Here is a 19,863-nt window from a genome sequence, read left to right on the forward strand (position 1 = left end):
ATCTAATGAACCGGGACAGTGCCTACCAGCTGGATAATGCATGGGATCCCGTTGTCTCTGAGATTTGCTCCAGACAAAGATGCCAGGATACTCCAATGACTGCGGTGTGTGGCAATGCTGAAGACTTGCAGAATGAGATTTTCACTCTGCAGCGGAGTGTGCACTGATATGAAACTTCCTGGCAGATTAAAACTGTGTGCCCGACCGAGACTCGAACTCAGGTCCTTTGCCTATCGCGGGCAAGTGCTCTACCAACTGAGCTACCGAAGCACGACTCACGCCCAGTGTTTTGGAAGGTAGGAGATGAGATACTGGCAGAAGTGAAGCTGTGAGGACCGGGCGTGAGTCGTGCTTCGGTAGCTCAGTTGGTAGAGCACTTGCCCGCGAAAGGCAAAGGACCCGAGTTTGAGTCTCGGTCAGGCACACAGTTTTAATCTGCCAGGAAGTTTCAATGCTGAAGACTCCTTGCAGTTCCACTAGCGAGGGTGCTCCTGCTGGGCGGTCTGCTCCTTCTGTCACCATGATTCTGACGCATGCATGGCAATACTATCACAGCGCGTTATATGTGGTGGAGCAGAGAACATCATCATTTGTCTTTGATGGCTCACCTGAAGATGACTGGTAAGTGAGCAGTTGAAAATCATGGCGTGAAGTTTACGACGACCAGCTGCAATCCCAAAATCCTTCGAAGTGTTCATGTCATTAGCAACAGCAAAACTTGTGGTTCATGCTCATTGTCATACTGTACTTTCTATTATGAGGGTATTATTTCACAGTTCAAGAATAAACAGTAATGGCATGATATATCAGGTGACTAATTTATTAGAACAGAGAATCTTTTCTACAACTGGAAAAAAATGTTATATTGCTGCAAGTAGTTTTCTTGAACTAGGAAATAATTTCATTCAGACTGTGAAATTGAGAGTTCCACTTCACAATCGTCCCAAATGGTTAGCCTAATGGCAAAAGCTGTTGCCACTCATGGTTATTGGTAGCTACCAATTTTACATAGACCAGCTATTGTCAGTTACCCTCCGTGATTTCTAGCCAAACTATCATTGCACCACATGTGACAAAGAAATTGCACACTGCCATACCTGATGGATGTGTTTCATGTTGGATAGTACAGAAATGTATAAGAACATCACACAGATGACGAATTAAACGTTTTTCCAGATAGGGAAAGGGGGAGGGGGAGGAGGATGGAGGGGGAGGTTGTATGTACTGCTCAGGATTTGAATTCTGTTTGTGATTTCTGCTGCCAATGTTCGCAAGTGCATGTATCTCACCACTCTTCTAGTCATTTTCTGTCATTTATTTTACATAATTCTACAATCAGAATGGTGATCATCATCATCATCATCATCATCACAGCAGCAGCAGCAGCAGCAGCAGCAGCAGCAGCAGCCGCTGCCACCAACTGTTTGTACAGAGATTGTTTACACCTTTTAGTTTGTAGGTATTCTTACTTGCTTCTGAGTAGAATTGAAAAGTAGCTGTTTATTTATCTTTTTTAGCAATGCTATTTATTTTGTTGTAAATAGTTTTCATAGTTTTTGTGTAGAGTGAGTTTAACTTCTTGGGTTAGTGTTCACTATCTGGTGTACACACCAAAACCGATTAGAGATGGATTGTGAATTAACGTATTGTGTATGGATGCACGGGGAATTGGCCATTGTCTATAAACAGCTGGAAGCTGTGTTGACCACGGTCGACAGGCTTAGACTGCTCCCCTGGGCTGTGATGGCATTGGGGCACTTGAGACAATTGGTTTGGTTCCTATGGGGTCTACAGTATCGCCTGCAATCCCTGATGCCATTGTACCTTCCAACTTGCGTGTTGTGGCTGGTCGATGCTTACCTGACAATGACTGGGGAACAGTGGCAGGGTCGTGAATCTCTGAGCAGAAAAATGAAAGTGGGTACTGGCCACATAGCTGTCCCCTTACATCTTAAAACAGGTTTGAGATACTATCCACTGCTGAAAGTACTTCTGATCCCGCTCCGGACACCTTGACTATTGCGGCTGTTGGCAATCTTACTGAAACGTCCAAAAAGTGCAGAGGGTAGGACTGCTTGTCAGTGGGAGTTTCAATGTTAGGTGGACAATGGAGCCCCTCATGGAAATAGCAAGCATGTCAAGAAGGAAAGCCATTGTTCACTATGTTTTTTGATTTAGAAGGGGGGGGGGGTGAGGGGAAGGGAGGGCGGCTCATCAAAACTGTGGAAGGGCTTTGCTGGCAGTGACTCAGCATGCTGGGTGCTCCTGGCTGCCAATCAACGCTCACATTAGTATGAATGATGCCTGGGCTTAAAGGCCAATCTTTGTTCCTACAAGTGGCTGGCTGGTTTTGGTGAAGACAGCCAGCCTCGTTTGTGTGATGGAAGCAGAACTACTATTTTGTAGCATCATTTCTACAACTGATCATGGTCCTCTGATTTGGAGCTGAGTGGAAGACTTAAACCATATGCTCAGACGATTTTGTAACAATCTTGGATGCAGGTGGAAAACTGTACGACCCCTCTTAGTAGGTCAGGTGTGCAATACACACAGGAAAAAGTACTAGGGTAGTGGAGTATGTGTGGCATGCACGTATTAGTTTTTTTAGGATACAGACTTCTCTCCACAAGCCCGATAAGATGTGTTGTGATTCCAGACAAGATAGCACTCATCATAGGAGTTTGGAAAAAGAAAATGTTACTATAGTATTAGCTAACTGCAGGAGAACCTACGGAAAGGCCCTGGAAATAGTCTAATTTATAAACAGTAACAATGCCCACAGAATTATAGGGATAAAGAGCTAGCTGAAACCAGATGTCAACAGCAATGAAATCCTATATCTGATTGAATGCTGTTGGCAGGAGTGCAGGGGTATGTGTATACACAGAAAAGGGGGGGGGGGGGGTAATGAGATTAGTACAGATTGTGAATGCAAAATGATTTGGGTGAAGATAATTTGGGTGGTGCTAAAGGTGGATCAACCATGGTATTGTTTATAGATGCCCTGCATCAGGAGCAGTAGTGGCAGAATACTTGAGGGGAAACTTGAAGAATATTTCATGTAAATTTCCTGTTAATGTTATAGTATTAAGTCGTGATGCCAACTTACCAGCTATAAACTGGGAGACTACAGTGATTAGGGCAGATAGTAGGGACAGGGAATTGTGTGAAATTGATCTACATCTACATACATAGTCCGCAAGCTACCACATGATGCATGGTGGACTGTACCTTATACCACTACTAATCATTTCCTTTCCTGTTCCACTCACAAATCAGCAAGGAAAAAAGTACTATCTATATGTCTCAGTCAGAGCCATAATTATCTTCACAGTCCTTATGTGAAATATACATTGGTGGCAGTAGAATTTTTCTGCAGTCAGCTTCAAATGCTGGTTCTCAAAATTTTCTCCATAGTGCTCCTCGAAAAGAACATCACCTTCCCTCCAGAGATTCACATTTGAATTCCCGGAGTATCTTTGTAATACTTGCGTATAGTTCAAACCTACTGGTAACAAATCTAGTTGCCCGCTTCTAAACTGCTTTGTTGTCTTCCTTTAATACGATCTGGTGAGATCCCAAACACTCTAGCAGTATTGAAGAACAGGTCATAATAGAGTCCTATATGAGGTCTTCTTTACAAATGCACATTTTCCTAAAATTCTCGCAATAAATTGAAGTCTGCCTTTCACCTTCCCTACTACAATCCTTACATGCTCGTTCCATTTCATATGCATTAGCAGCATTATGCCTACATATTTAATCAATGTGACTGTGTCAAGCAGCACGCTGTATTCAAACATTACAAGTTTGTTTCTCCTATTCATTTGCATTAACTTACATTTTTCTGCATTTAGAGCTAGCTGCCATTCATCATACCACCTAGAAATTATGTCCAAGTTATCTCATATCATCTTACAGTCTCTCAATGATGACACTGTCCTGTACACCATAGCATCATCAGTCAACAGTTGCATATTGCTGCTCATCCTGTCTACCAGATCATTTATGAACGTAGAAAATAACAGCAGTCCTATCACACTTCCCTGGGACACTCCTAACCATACCCTTGTCTTTGATGAACACTCATCATCAAGGACAACATACATCATAAAATCTTCGAGTCCCACTCATACCTGAGGATCTATTATGTACAATTGTACCTTTGTTAACAGTTGACAGTGTAGTGTCATGTCAAATGCTTTACAGAAATCTTGGAATACGGATTGTACCTGTTGCCCTTCATCCATGGTTCTCTGGACCTCATTTGAGAAAAGGGCAAGCTGAGTTTTGTACAAGCAATGCTTTCTAAAACCATGCTGATTTGTGGAAAAAAGCTTTTCCCCTCTCAAGTACATTTCTTACAGTCAAACTGAGAACATATTCAAGGAATCTGCAAAAAACTGCAGTTAAAAGATATTGGTCTGTACTTTTGCGTGTCCATTCTTTTACCCTTCTTACATACTGGAGTCACTTGCACTTTATTGCACTCACTTGGGACTCTGCACTGGGTGAGAGATTTGTGATAAATTCCAGCTAAGTAAGGGGTCAATGCCATAGAGTACTCTTTGTAAAACTGAACTGGGATTCCCTCTGGACGTGACAATTTATTTGTTTTCAATTCTTTCAGCTGTTTCTCTATGCCAGGGATACTTATTACTAAATGCCTTATGCAAAAATTATTTTTAACTATTTAATAAGAGAACCAATTTGTAAAGGTAACATCTTATATCTGCTGATAACAAACAGAACCAAAGTTTTAGACTCTGTCAGTGTAGAACAGGGAATCAGTTATTGTAAGGCCATTACAGCATCACTGAATATGGCTGTAAACAGGGATAGAAAGAAAAGTAGTGAGGTAACCCTATTTCGACAAGAAACAGGTTTCAGATCACCTGAGTAGTCACCACGAAAATTTCATCCCCACCACTAACAACATTGCATATCTATGGACCAAGTTCATAAGCATTGTACAATACACTTTAGATACATGCCAAGCAAAGTTGTGAAGAATGGAAAAGACCCATCACAGTTTGACAGTTGTCTTACAGAGCCGTTATGAAAGCAAAGAGAACTTCACCACAAATTTAAATGTAGCCAAAGTCTCACAGGCAAACAAAAACTAAATGAAGCCAAATTAGTGTAAGGAGAGCCACTCATGACGTATTCAGTTATTTCAAAAAGTCAAATTCTCTCTACTGAGTTGACAGAAAATCGTTATAACTTTTGGTCATATATTAGCTCAGTAAATGAATGAATGGTATCTGTCCTGACACTCTGTGACCATAAAGGCACTGAAATGGAGAATGACACAAAAGAGGCTGAAATACTAAATGTCTTTTTCTGCAACTATTTCACAGAAGGTTATCTGTAATGCCTCCTTCAAATTGTTGCATGAATAAAAAACAGCTGTTATAGAAATAAGTGACCATGGGTGAGAAAAGCAACTGAAATGACTCAACAGAGGGAAAACCACTGGACCTGATAGGATAGCAGCATGATTCTGCATAGATTATAAAGACCTTGCCCATCTTCTAGAAGCAGTGTACTGTAAGTCTCTGGAGGAGTGAACAGTTCTTAATGATTGGATTGGATTGTGGACTGGACTGGAAATAAGCACAGGTCATTCCTGGTTTCAAGAAGGGTTGTTGAACGTATGGATAAAACTATAGGCCTCTCTGTCTCTGATGTTGGTTGGTTGTAAAATTTTGGAACATATTTTATGCTCACACATTATAACATTTCTGGAGACTGAAGATCTCCTCTGTAGGAATTTTGGGTTCTGAAAACAATGATAGTTTTAAGTCCAGCTCGTTCTGTTTGTCCGTGAGATCCTGGAGGGGGAAGATATCGACACCTAAGTAGATGCAATGTTCCTTAACTTCCACAGGGCATTCAGTAAAGATCCACATTGCTGCCTAATAAACAAAATACAAGCTCACGGTATATCAGACCGACTCTGCGACTGCATTGAAGAGTTTCTAGCAAACAGAACATAGCACTTTATTTCCAATTGAGAGAAGTCTTCAGCCATAAAAATAAGTGCAGGTGTACCCAAGAGAATGTTACAGGACCATTAGTTATACGATACAGTAGACATCAGAAGCTTTTTGCGGATGGTGCTGTCGTATACAGAGGAGTAACCGAGCTCGAAAATTGTAATGAAATGGGGGAAGACCTGCAGATGACTGACACTTGGTGTGGGGAGTGGCAATTGTCTGTCAACATAAACCAATGCAACATACTGCATATAACATAGACAAAAAGACCCACTATTGTACGATTACACGATTGCTGCACAATCACTGGATGCAGTTACTTTCACGAAATATTTAGGAGAATGCGTACGGAATGATTTAAAGCAGAATGACCACATAAAACTAACTGCAGGAAAATCACATGCCAGACTTAGATTCACTGGAAGAATCCTCAGAAAATTTAGTCCGACAACAGAGGTGGTAGCTCACGAAACCCTCATTTGACCGATACTCGAGTCTCGCTAGTCGACATACGTTCTGTACCGAGTAGGAGTGATAGAGGAAATAGAGAATATCCAAAGAAGAGCACCATATTTGGTAACAGGTTTAGATAAGCGTGAAAGCATAACAGCAGTGCTCAGCCAACTCCAGTGGCAGACATTGCAAGAGAGGCATTCTGCGCCACAATGTGGTTTACTGTTTAAGTTCAGAGAGTGCGTGTTCCGAGACGAATAAAGGAAAATACTACTTACTCCTAATATCTTGCAAAAAGACCACAAAGATAAAAATCAGAGAGATTGGAACCCACACAGAGGATTACGGGGAATCATTTTTCCAGTGAACAAATCACGAGTAGAACAGGAAAGGGAAGAAGTGACAGTGGAACATAAAGTACCCTCTGCCGTGCACCACAAGGTGGCTCGCGAAATACAGTCGAAGATGTAGATTGCGGTTTAAAGAGGTAACTCTCAAAGCTGTTCCCTTGGCCTCTCATCGCCCAAAATTTTTTTGCGTGTCGGGGGCGGCGAGGGGGGGGGGTTACACGCACGCGTGAGCGCGGGCCCACAATATGCCACCAATCTGACACAAGGAGACAATTACAGCTGTCTCCGCTCGTGTTCCCACGCACACACCCGACATCCTCGACACTCCCTACCGTCGGTCCCACTTTGGGGGTGACGACTACTGACCCCAGTCGGGCACAAGTGAGAGAAAAAAAAAAGAGTGTATATGTACTTGATGTTCTGTAACTCTTATTGCGAGGAGAACAGGTGGCCACCACACCAATCGGTACTTGCCAGTGTGTTCCTCGAACCACTCTATCACACTCCTAGCCTCGTGACACGGCGCATTATCTTGTCGAAAAATGCCACTGCTGTCGGGAAACGCGATTGTAGTGAAGGGGTGTACGCGGTCTGCAACCGGCGTACGGTACTCCTCGGTCGTCATTCGGTTGTCACAGTGCCTCGCATTAGCTCTACTGGACCCGTAGATGCCCGTACGAATTTTCCCATAGCATAATGGAGCTGCCACCGGCTTGTATCCATTCCACAGTACTGGCGTCGAAGATCTGTTCCCCTGGAAGATAATCAGATTCGTGCCCTCCTGTCGCCACGATGAAGAAGGTACCGGGATCCGTCAGACCGTGCGACACACTGCCACTGTGCCAATGGTCACTTGTCCATTTCAGTTGTAGTCGTCGATATAGTGGTGTTAAGATTAGCACATCCGTGGGCTGCAGAGGCCCACTGTTACGAGTGTTCGGTACATTGTGTGTTCGGACACACTCGTACCCTTCCTGGCATTTGTGTCCGATGTTAGTTCTGCCACAGTTCACTGCGTGTCCCGTTTTACCAGTCTTCCGAGCCTACGACATCTGACATCTGTAACGAGGGGTGGCTACTCGACCCCACGACATCTGGACACAGTTTCACCTCGGTTTCGCCACGTGTCGTAGATCTCGCCACGGCACTCTCGGAACACCCGACAAGTCGTGCTGCTTCTGAAATGCTCGTGCTGAGCCTCTGGGCCGTCACAATCTGTCCTCGGTCAAACTTAGACAGATTGCGCACCTTCCGATTCTACACACGGACAGCGTGCTCACTGATACTACACGCACATATCTGACTAGCAGTGATTCCTCACCAGGTTACACTGCTATCACTTAGATGATTTATATCGATAGTAGGTCAGTGGTCACAATGTTCTGGCTGATCAGTGCACACGAGATAATATTAACTACTTTGTAAAATCATTTTAACACCTGTCCGAATATGCACCAGTGCTAAAATAAACATACTGAAATATAGTGTATTGAAACACATCTCAATATTACGGACATAAGTGCCCCTACCCCCACCCTAAACACACCACCACTACCACTACCACTACCATTACCACTACCACTACCACCACCAAAACATTTTCCAAAGGGACATACGATAATCCATTCCACTTACATATTTTAAAACTTACCATCTCCTTTGTGTCTTGAAGTGATGTCACAATTTCTGTCAGAAGTGCAACTTTCAGTACTTCTTGCCCCATGTCCCGAACAGTGAGAGGTTTGAGCAGCTGTAAATAGTTTTTATATTTCATTGTTGCAAATAGTGCCTTTAATAGTAATGGTACAGTTTACAACTAAAACTAACCACTTAATGTACACTGAAGAAGTCGAGCTGTTAATAGGTACAGAATGCAAGTTTAAAAACTTAGCTTCGATGTTCTTCTCAAAACCTACGTTATGCTGTGGGTATACACACCTTCCGATGTTTGTATTTTAATGAAACGTATGATGCTAGGAACATTCTTGGCACAATATTTTAAGCATTACAATCTAATGCAATAGATGTATAAGGTGATATTGAAAGTTCCGAAAGTTCCACACACTTTACAAAAGAATTTCTGATGCAAAGCCCAAAATGAAATGTTTTTGATGTTTTCTACCACAGATTTGTTATTTAACTGTCCCTAGTCAGGCTAATAGTGTCTCAAAACTGTTTACTACAGCGCCGTCTCAGTGGTGGATAAATGAGTATGAAGAATGTCCTAGCCCACCACCAGATTGACACGGCTACCAACAGATCTTGTTCACACCTCTAATGAAGTTGCACAATGTGAGGATCGCAGTGCTACTTACAATGATCATATTTCAGCACTTGTTACAATTTGACCACAATTTTTCTGATCTTTTTTATTTTAGTCTGTAGCATCATTGTGCACTGTACTCTTCCCTGCAAAAATGTTATTTGATTTCGTAACACTTTTATGGTTCATTATGCAATGCAAAGTTTATCGCAAGAGGAAAAATCCAAGTCTAAAAAACATGGAAAAGAGTTATTCTTCCAGGGCAATTACATTGCTGTTATCTTTAGTTAGTCAATTACTTAGTTACATGTTCCATGGATCATTTTGCACGATAGATCGTAAGGATGTGGAACAGGTCATTTCACACTCACATCACATTAGTTTGCACATACGGTAACATTCTGAACACTTCTAAGGTTTTTTAATATTCTTTTAAATTTTTTTATTACAAAAAATATATACAGATATAAGCTAGTAATTCCTACCCATCATCTTTTACACATTACAGCAACAGAAATTCTACAGAACAGAATGAGTTGTCAAGGAGAAACTTTCTCAATTTCTTTTCAAATTTTACTTTGCTGTCTGTCAGACCTTTTATATCGCTGGGTGTGTGATCAAAAATTTTTGTTGAAGCAATGCGCACCCCTTTTTATTGCTAAGGACAACCTTAATGTGGAGTAATGACCGTCATTTTTCCTTCTGGTATTGTAATTGTGTACACGATTGTTCCTTTTGAACTGTAGAAGATTATTTACAGCAAACTTTATGAGGGAATAAATCTACTGTGAAGCAGTAGTCAGAATGCCCTACTCCTTAAACACATTTCTACAAGATGATTGTGGGTGAGCACCACACATAATTCTTAGAGCATGTTTTTGAACAATTAAGACTTAAGACTTAGTTGAGTTTCTATGGAACTTTATACCATACGACATTACTGAATTAAAATCTGCAAAATATGTCATCTTACTGATTTGTTTCTCCCCAAGATCTGCAATGCTTCTAAGCACAAATATGGACAACTTAGAATCTTGAAGTTTCCACACTATTTATTATTTCCTGACCATGTGTTACACTTATCATTGGTGTGGTACCCCTAGATGTGTAGAACTGAATATGTTGTGTCTTTTTAAAATTGAGGATGAAACCACTTGCAGGAAACCAGTCAATGATACTTTTAACAACTTTGTTTAACATTTCTTCTGTTTCTGTACATATGCTTGGATTGATTACAATACTAGTGACACCTGCAAAAAGAACTAATTCTACTTGTTGTATATTAGACAGAAGATCTTTTACACATATGATGAACAGCAGTGGATCTAAGGTTGAAGCTTGAGGAAACCCGTAAGTGATTCCTCCAAAGTAAGAATTTTGTCCCTGGACTTTATTGCTTGAATTACTAAGTACAACTTTCTGCATTCTTTTGGTTAGGCATGGCATTATTCATTGGTTGACTATACCATCAATCCCATAAAATGTCTATTTATCTAGGAAAATACTGTGATTCACACAGTCAAATGCCTTAGAGATGTTGCAGAAAATACCAACCGGCACTATTTTATTATTTAGTGCTTGTAAAATCTAGTGAGTGAACATGTACGTGGCATTATCAGTAGATCACCTCTTCTGAAATCCAAACTGTATGATCTGCATAATATGCTCGAGTTCACCGAACATCCGTTGCAATATCAGCTGGTAAGTGACTAATACATGCTAAATACATTTTTGTTTACTCAAATGGAGAAACAGCAGTTGAAAATCATTACCGATGTATTTCATTTTATGGCGAACGAAGTACAAACAGGAAAGGTAGGGTAATATTTTAGAATGAATTTTGAAAAGAAAGAAGTGACAGTCAGGAAGAAAGAAAAAGTCAATAGTCACTTATGCCCTAGACCAAAAGAATGAAGAAAAGATCTGACTAACAGGCGTTTCACTATCAATGAACCTAATGATCGATGTCCAAGAAAGTTAGCGTCCTTTGTACCAGAGATATTAGCGCATTTACGACATATCCCAGAGTTCCCAGGAAATAACATTCATGGACACTTATGAAATCTGAAAAGCAATGATGAAGGTGCATGTTTGTTATGCCAGACGTGAGCAAAGGTTTATACGAATCTGTTATATGCTGAAAGGTGACGAGCAAAGTTCAAACCTAGTCCAGTGTAATAACCTGTAAATCAGCTGGAGCTTTGAGTGTGATTCCATGATGGCTTTCTTAACATGTGTAAGGACCCCTGTGCTACAAGTAAAAATGTGATAAAATTGCTGAGTGATCAATTAAAACCATGCTACTACAGTAAATAACAACAACAACAATAATAATCGTTTTTGTATGTCCATACTTATTACATAATCATTTTTTTACAGTGCTGGTAAAAATATAAAGAAATGAAGAAAAGGTGTTAATCTTTGTCTTGTTGTACATTAACAGATTATGCAAGATACACCACACAAGTTACAATGGAAAGAACTAACATCTATTGTACTGTCAAGCAAAAACTGCAATTATTTATAAGAAACTCATACTCACGTATAACATCTTTATCAACATTTAGTAAGAAATCATCTTTGAAGAACATGTATCCAATGATTGAAAACATATATACCAAGATGAGAGCCAGAACCGCTGTCAATATAATAGATCTACCATTCCGAGTTACAGATCTTATTACATTTAATAATGTTTCTTCACGGTAAACAACATCGAACAGCTGCAATGAGAAATTTTGTAAGCATCAGCAACAAATAAATTTACAAGCTTTTAATATAGAATTAGTAAATCAGCCTGAGCACCACAAAACATAGCATTATAATTATATAAAAACACTTGATGTTGGCAAATGAGAATTATTATGAACCTCCCTGACAGTTTAAAATTATATGCTAGACTATAACTCCCACCTAAATCTTAGCTTCTGTGGACACAACTCTGCTTACTGAGCAATTTTAGCATTTCTCATCACCCCCTGCAAAGTTATAATCTCTCAGTAGACCGCTTCAACATAAATTCCACAACATGTCTCCTCCATGCCTTGCTCAAAAAGGACTCAGTTTTAATTTGTCAGGAAGTTTCATTTAAATATGAGCTACAATTTCCTAAAATTATCTCACTAAACCAAAGTCAACCATACCTTTTCCCTACTACCAGCCTTACATGCTTGTTCCATTGCATATCACACTGCAACATTACACACACATATTTAATTGACATGACTATGTCAAGCAGTACACTGCTAATACGGAATTTGAACATAAGAGGATTGCTATTCCTACTTATCTGCAGTAACTTTATTTTGCTACATTTATAGCAAACTGCCATTCATCACACCAAATTGAAATTCTACCTAGGTCACCCTGTATTCTCCTACATTGATTCATTGACAATACTTTCCCACATACTGCAGTGTCATTAGCGAAAAGTCACAGATTGTTGTTCACTACATCTGTCAGATCATTTATGTATACAACAAAGAAGAGCTTCCTATCACATTTCCCTGGAGAACTCCTGGTGAAACCCTTGCCTCTGATGAACACTCCCCTCAAGGACAATATACTTGGTTCTGCTACTTACAAAGCCTGCAAGCCACTCATACCATGGAACCTATTCTGAGTGCTCCAGCCTTTGTTAACAGATTGCAATAGACTACTGTGTCAAATGCTTTCTGGAAATCTTGGAATTCTGGAATCTGCCCTTCATCCATAGCTGACAGGATATCACGTTAGAAAAGGGCAAGCCAAGTTTTGCAATAGCAATGCTTTCTAAATACAAGCTGATTTGTGGACAGAAGCTTTTCTGTTTGAAGGAAATTATAGATAATGTGTGACAGTGTTACATAATAACACAGATATCACGGCTACTGCACTGCATCATCTGCTGAACATGACTACTGCGTGGAATTTTGTGGAAAAAGAAGGGAGGAAAGTAATTTGGAAATATAAGCGTCAATACAATATGTAGCCGATACTCTTAAAATCACAACTGTGAATGCATGAGACTCTGAAGATAATAAGTATATTGACAACAGAATAAATTAAAATAGTTTGTTATAAACAAAAAGCATAAATATTATCCACTGTGAAACAGTTAAGGTTCTGCACTGGTGATTGTGATAAGATTTGATTGCACATTTATTATATGAACAGTTGAATATTTGTATTGGAAAGTAACACATTTGAAGAACATAGTGTGGAAATGGCAGGAGGAAATAAAGTACTAGTCTTGACTAGTATATTTATTTTACACCTCTAGTTCCATAGAATTAAAGTGAGGATAAATCTCCAAAGTCGTGGAACATATCAGTACACGAAATTACAATATAAAAGTAGTAACAAATTAAAAAAAAAAAAGACAGTCCATAAGTTTATGTAAATGCAATCAGGAACATGAAATAGGAATCAGCTTAATTTTTCACGGAACTCCTCGACAGAATATAAGGAGTGACCCATGAGGAAACTCTTCAGTTGTGAATTGAAAGCACATGGATTACTGCTAAGATTTTTGAATTCTTGTGGTAGCTTATTGAGAATGGATGCAGCAGTATATTTAGCACTCCTTTGTGCACAGGAGTCAAGGAAGTGCAATCCAAATGCAAATTGGATTTCTGTCTAGTATTAACTGAGTGAAAGCTGCTAATTCTTGGGAATAAGCTGATATTGTTAACAAGAAATGACAGTAAAGAACATATACATCGAGAGGCCAATTTCGAGTATCCAGACTAGTGAAGAGGGCTCGACAAAAGGTTCACGAACTTACACCACTTATTGCCCGAACTGCCCATTTATGAGCCAGAAATATTCTTTGAGAATGGGAAGAATTTTACCCCAAAATACAATACCATATTTGTGTGTCGATTCCAGTGGGAGGCAGGGGGAGTAAATTTTATAACAATGTATGAATGAAATTTAAATATTGGTTCTAAATGATTTTCAGTGGATATATTTAAAATGTGAAGCACAAAAAAAAAAAAAAAAAAAAAAAAAAAAAAAAAAAAAAAAATGGCTCTGAGCACTATGGGACTTAACAGCTGCCGTCATCAGTCCCCTAGAATTTAGAACTACTTAAACCTAACTAACCTAAGGACATCACACACATCCATGCCCGAGGCAGGATTCGAACCTGCGACCGTAGCAGTCGCGCGGTTAATGTGAAGCACAAATAACCATTTGTGATCAAATGTGGTTGGCTGCAGATGGACTTTTAACTAGAATAACTGGCCATATGAATCGCTGAGCTGAGCGCATGGAGAGGTTTTTTTGCAATGGACACTGATCTGGTAAGATTGTTTAAGCGGAAAAGTGCCACACATGTATACCGTGCAGAGTAAGGCATTTTTGGGAGTTAATGTATTAAATTTAAACTGACAGAGTTCTGACTGCTCTTATTCAGTAGTTAAGTTATCAGTAGCTGCATGACCAGTTCAATTTGTTTTGGTATGAAATTGAACCAATTCCAGTTATTTCTTGATATCATAAGAACTCATATATTTCATTTTATATCTTTGTGTCGATGGATCCTGCTTACCGACTGAATTTCACTGACCGATTGTTTAAATTTAAAATGTGCAGATAAGGGTATAAATGCAATGGTGGACAATCGCTCCCCTCAGTAGAGGAGTTATCTACTAATGTTTAGTGCTCCATTTACCCCTTGGTGGGAAAGAAGCGTTAGATAGTTATTTCCTCTGTCTCATAGCAGTTTGGCAGGCATGACAGGGATTTGAAGTGTGCGCATGCTACTCTCCCAGTACATTACTATATGGTCAATAATTCTGCAGCAAACCAATTTTAAGATTAGTGATCTGTAATTTTATGGGTCCACTGTTTTACCCTTCTTAATTACAGGCACTACTTGTGCTTTTTCGTCTCTTGGGACTTGGCAAGAGATTTGAGATAAATGTAAGCTAAGTAAGGGACCAATGCTGAAGAGCACTCTCTGTAAAACGAAACTGGGATTCCACCTGGACCTGACAACTTATTTGCTTCCAGCTCTTTCAGTTGCTTCTCTATGACAGGATAGCTATTAGCTATTACTATGGCCTCCATATGGCAGTCTGTGAGACAGTCAAATGATTGTGTGTGTGTGTGTGTGTGTGTGTGTGTGTGTGTGTGTGTGTGTGTACAATACTCCTTCATGAATGATTTCTTAAATGCAAAATTTAAAACTTCAGCTTTCCTTTAGCTGTCATCTACTGCCACTTCAGATTGGTCTACAAATGACTGAATAGAAGCCCTCGAGCCCATTTTACATAGGATCAGATTTCTCTCAGGTCCTTTCAAATATCTTTCTCTGAGCTATGTTGGTGGAACCAACCTGCTATATGCTTCACACATTGATTTTTTATAGACACACAAAATTTTACTAATAATTGCCTGCTGATATTTTTCCATGTAATTTTTTGAACAATGAGTGCAGCAATCTCTGCTTCCTTGGCATTTCTAAATTTTGTTGTTTAACCATGATGGGTCTTTTCCACCCTTAATCCACATACGTGCACATATTTTTCCAGAGTGCGATTTACAATCAGTTTAAACTTTGGCCTTAAATTCCTCTATATCCCTCAACTTTTTCCTGTCCTTATCCTATATATGCACTAGACTGCCACGTTAATCTATATTTGGCAATGACAGTGGTATAGGGTGGCTGGATGCCCTTCTTGCTGTCCCACCCCCCCCTTTATATTCATACAAGTGGTTCTCTTTTCTCCAAAGGTCTCTTTAATTTTCCTAGTGAGATATGCCTCTACATCCTTACATTTGTCCTCTAGCCATCCCTTCTTAGCCATTTTGCACTTCCTATCTCTCTTATTTTTGAGATGTTTGTATTCCCTTTTTGCCTGCTTCATTTACTGCATTATTATATTTTCTCCTTTCATCAATTAAATTCAATATATCTTCTGTTACCCAAGGATTTCTACTAGCCCTCATCTTTTTACCTACTTGACCCTCTGCTGTCTTCACTATTTCATCCCTCAAAGCTACCCATTCTTCTTCTACTGATTTCTTTCCCCCATTCCTGTCAATCATTCCCTAATGCTCTCCCTAAAACTCTCTACAACCTCTGGTTCTGTCAGTTTATCCAGGTCCCATATCCTTAAATTCACATGTTTTTGCAGTTTCTTCAGTTTTAATCTCCAGTTCATAACCAATAGATTGTGGTCAGAGTCCACATCTGACCTAAAATCTCTGTCTTACCATTATATTACCTATCTGAAACCTTCCAGTATCTCCAGGCCTCTTCCATGTATACAACCTTCTTTCCCGATTCTTGAGCGAAGTGTTAACTATGATTAAGTTATGCTCTGTGCAAAATTCTACCAGGCAGCTTCCTCTTTCATTTCTTGCCCCCATTCCATATTCACCCACTACGTTTCCTTCTCTTCCTTTTCCTACTATCGAATTCCAGTCACCCATGACAATTAAATTTTCATCTCCCTTCACTATCTGAATAATTTCTTTTATCTCATCATACATTTCATCAATCTCTTCATCATTTGCGGAGCTAGTTGGCATATAAACTTGTATTACTGTGGTAGGCATGGGCTTCATGTCTATCTTGGCTTCAATATGTGTTCACTATGCTGTTTGTAGTAGATTACCCGCACTCATTCATGTAGTAGCTTACCCACACTCATTCACCTCATCACAAGTCTTGTTCCTCCTGGCACCGAATTTCACTAATTCCCACTATATCTAACTTTAACCTATCCATTTCCCTCTTTAAATTTTCTAACCTACCTATTCGATTAAGGGATCTGACATTCCACGCTCCAATCCGTAGAACGCCAGTTTCCTTTCCCCTGATAACGACATCCTCCTGAGTAGTCCCCGCCCAGAGATCTGAATGGGGGACCATTTTACCTCCGGAATATTTTACCCAAGACGGCGCCATCATCATGTAACCATGCAGTAAAAAGCTGCATGCCCTCGGGAAAAGTTATGGCTGTAGTTTCCCCTTGCTTTCAGCCATTCGCGGTACCAGCACAACAAGGCTGTTTTGGTTAGTGTTACAAGGCCAGATCAGTCAATCATCCAGACTGTTGCCCCTGCAACTAGTGAAAAGGCTGCTGCCTCTTTTCAGGAGCCACACATTTGTCCAGCCTCTTAACAGATATCCCTCCATTGTAGTTGCGCCTACGGTAAGGCTATCTGTATCGCTGAGGCACACAAGCCTTCCCACCAACGGCAAGGTCCATGGTTCATGGATGGGGGGATCAGAGATTTATACCAAATAAATTAACAAAGGACAGAGCTGATGCCACATGGTACACAAAACAGGTCAGAACACTGTTGCAGAAACAACAAAAAGAGCATGCCAAATATATACAAACACAAAACCCACAAGATAGGCAACCTTTCACAGAAGCTTGAAATTTAGCATGGACTTCAATGTACGAGAGTTTCCACAATGAAACTTTGTCTTGAAACATGGCAGAAAATCCAAAGAGATTCTGGTCGTATGTACGGTATGCTAGTGGCAAGAGACAACCCATGCCTTCTCTGCACGATAGCGATAGCAATGGAAATACTATCAATGGCAGTGCTGCTAAAGTAGAGTCACTAAACACAGCCTTCCGAAATTCATTCACCAAATAAGACAAAGTAAATATTTCAGAATTCAAATTGAGAACAGCTGCCAATGTGAGTAACTTAGAAGCAAATAACTTCAGAGTAGTGAAGCACCTTAAATCACTTAATAAAAGCAAGTCTTCCGGTCCTTACTGTATACCAATTAGGTTCCTTTCAGAGTACGTTGATGCAGCACATATATAACCACTCGCTCAACAAAAGATCTGTACCCAAAGCATGGAAAGTTGCACAGGTCACACCAATATTCAAAGAAGGGTAATAGGAGTAATCCACTAAATTACAGGCCCTTATCATTACTGTTGATATGCAGCAGGAGTTTGGCACATTTATTATGTTCAAACATTATGAATTACCTAGAAGAGAATGGTCTATTGACACACAGTCAACATGGATTAGAAAATTTCGTTCTTGTGAAACACAACTAGCTCTTTACTCACAGGAAGTACTGAGTGCTACCAACAAAGGATTTCCTATTGATTCCATATTTCTAGATTTCCAGAAGGATTCTGACACCGTAATTCCCAAATGGCTTGTAACCAAATTGCATGCTTATGGAATATAGTCTCATTCATGTGAATGGAGTTATGATTTCCTGTCAGAGGGGTCACAGTTTGTAGTAACTGATGGAAAGCCATCAAGTAAAACGTAAGTGATTACTGGAATTCCCCATGGTTGTGTTATAGTCCCTGTGTTGTTCCTTATCTATGTAACTGATATAGGCGATTATCTGAGCAGCCATCTTAGGTTGTTTGCAAATGATGATAATGTTTATTGTCTAGTAAAGTCATCAGAAGATTTAAACCAACTTGAAAATGATTTAGGTAACATATCCATATGGTGCAAAAATTGGCAGTTGACCCTAAATAATGAAAAGTGTGATGTCATCCATATGAGTGGGAAAAGGAATGCATTAAACTTCGGTTACACAATAAATCAGTCAAATCTCAAGGCCATAAATTCAACTAAATACCTAGGAATTACAGTTACAAAAGCTTATATGGGAAAGCGTACAGAGAAAATGTTGTGGGGAAGGCCAACCAAAGACTGCGTTTTATTGGCAGAACACTTAGAAGATGCAACAGATCTGCTAAAGAGACTGCTTACACTACTCTTGTCTGTCCTATTTAGAAGTACTGCTGCATGGTGTGGGTTCCTTACCAGAAAGGATTAACGGAATACAACAAGAAAGTTCAAAGAAGGGCAGCACGTTTTGTATTATCGAGAAATAGGGGAGATAGTGTCACAGACCTGAAACAGGATTTTGGGTGGACATCATTAAAACAAAGACATTTCTCATTGTAATGGGATCTTCTCATGAGATTTCAGTCACCAACTTTTTCCTCTGAATGTGAAAATATTTTGTTGACACTGACCTATGTAGGGAGAAATGATCATCTTAAAAAATAAGGGAAATCAGAGCTCACACAGAAAGATACAGGTGTTAGTTTCTTCCGCGTGTTGTTCAAGAGTGGAATAACAGAGAATAATTGTGAAGGTGGTTCGATGAACTCTCTGCCAGGCACTTCAGTGTGATCTGCAGTGTAGCCATGTATATGCAGATGAATCATTGTCTGTATAGTGATACTGTAGAAAAGGCAGTCTGTAGCTACAAATTCTAAAGTCATTCCATTCCGTGTAGGTTGCCAAACTAGTTGTTCATGATAGTTTTCAGAAAATGTGTTCCAAAGTACTTCACAAAACTGGCTGTCCTTATCACCTCCAACTGAATCCACAAACATCCTAGTCTATAATCAGTAGGTCAAAGTTACTTCCAACTTACACTGCACAGTTGTGATAATTCCAGGCTACTGAGTGCAGACTATCTTTGAATGAATGCAAAGCTGTTACGGTGGCATCGGGAGGCCAATAAAAACACCCAACGATTACTCTGATCTCATTAAGCGCTCTCATTTCACTCACTGTATATCATCAGTGGCTTCAAACAATTACCTAGCCTAAAGAAAGCTCCTTGTGCCCTCCATAAGTACTCTACTACCCAAGTAACTGCTTCCTCTGCGTAGTGCATCCAACAGCTGTTGAAGTCTGGAGAGGCACAGGATCAGTACACCACTCTCCTGGCCATTATCAGCTTTCTTCATCTCGGAGCTACTACTTCTCACTGAAGTTGCTCCTCAATTGGCATCACAATCCTGAGTGTACTCTGTTCCACTCTTCCCACTAAGAACAAATACCTGGCAGT

At 39.9% G+C, this 19,863-nt stretch overlaps 1 protein-coding gene across 1 annotated transcript in view; it reads right to left on the bottom strand.

Annotated features, from left to right (window-relative positions):
- LOC126184403 (inositol 1,4,5-trisphosphate receptor) overlaps positions 1 to 19,863 on the bottom strand; it is a 372,462-nt gene that overhangs the window by 33,869 nt on the left and 318,730 nt on the right. Inside the window, exons 43-44 of the mRNA XM_049926787.1 lie at positions 11,608 to 11,788; positions 8,454 to 8,552 (exon numbers count right to left, since the gene is read on the bottom strand). Of these exons, the coding sequence (XP_049782744.1) occupies positions 8,454 to 8,552; positions 11,608 to 11,788 (280 nt within the window). The remainder of the gene's footprint in view (positions 1 to 8,453; positions 8,553 to 11,607; positions 11,789 to 19,863) is intronic.

Source organism: Schistocerca cancellata, chromosome 4 (assembly GCF_023864275.1).
Source record: "Schistocerca cancellata isolate TAMUIC-IGC-003103 chromosome 4, iqSchCanc2.1, whole genome shotgun sequence".
In the NCBI taxonomy this organism is placed as follows: domain Eukaryota; kingdom Metazoa; phylum Arthropoda; class Insecta; order Orthoptera; family Acrididae; genus Schistocerca; species Schistocerca cancellata.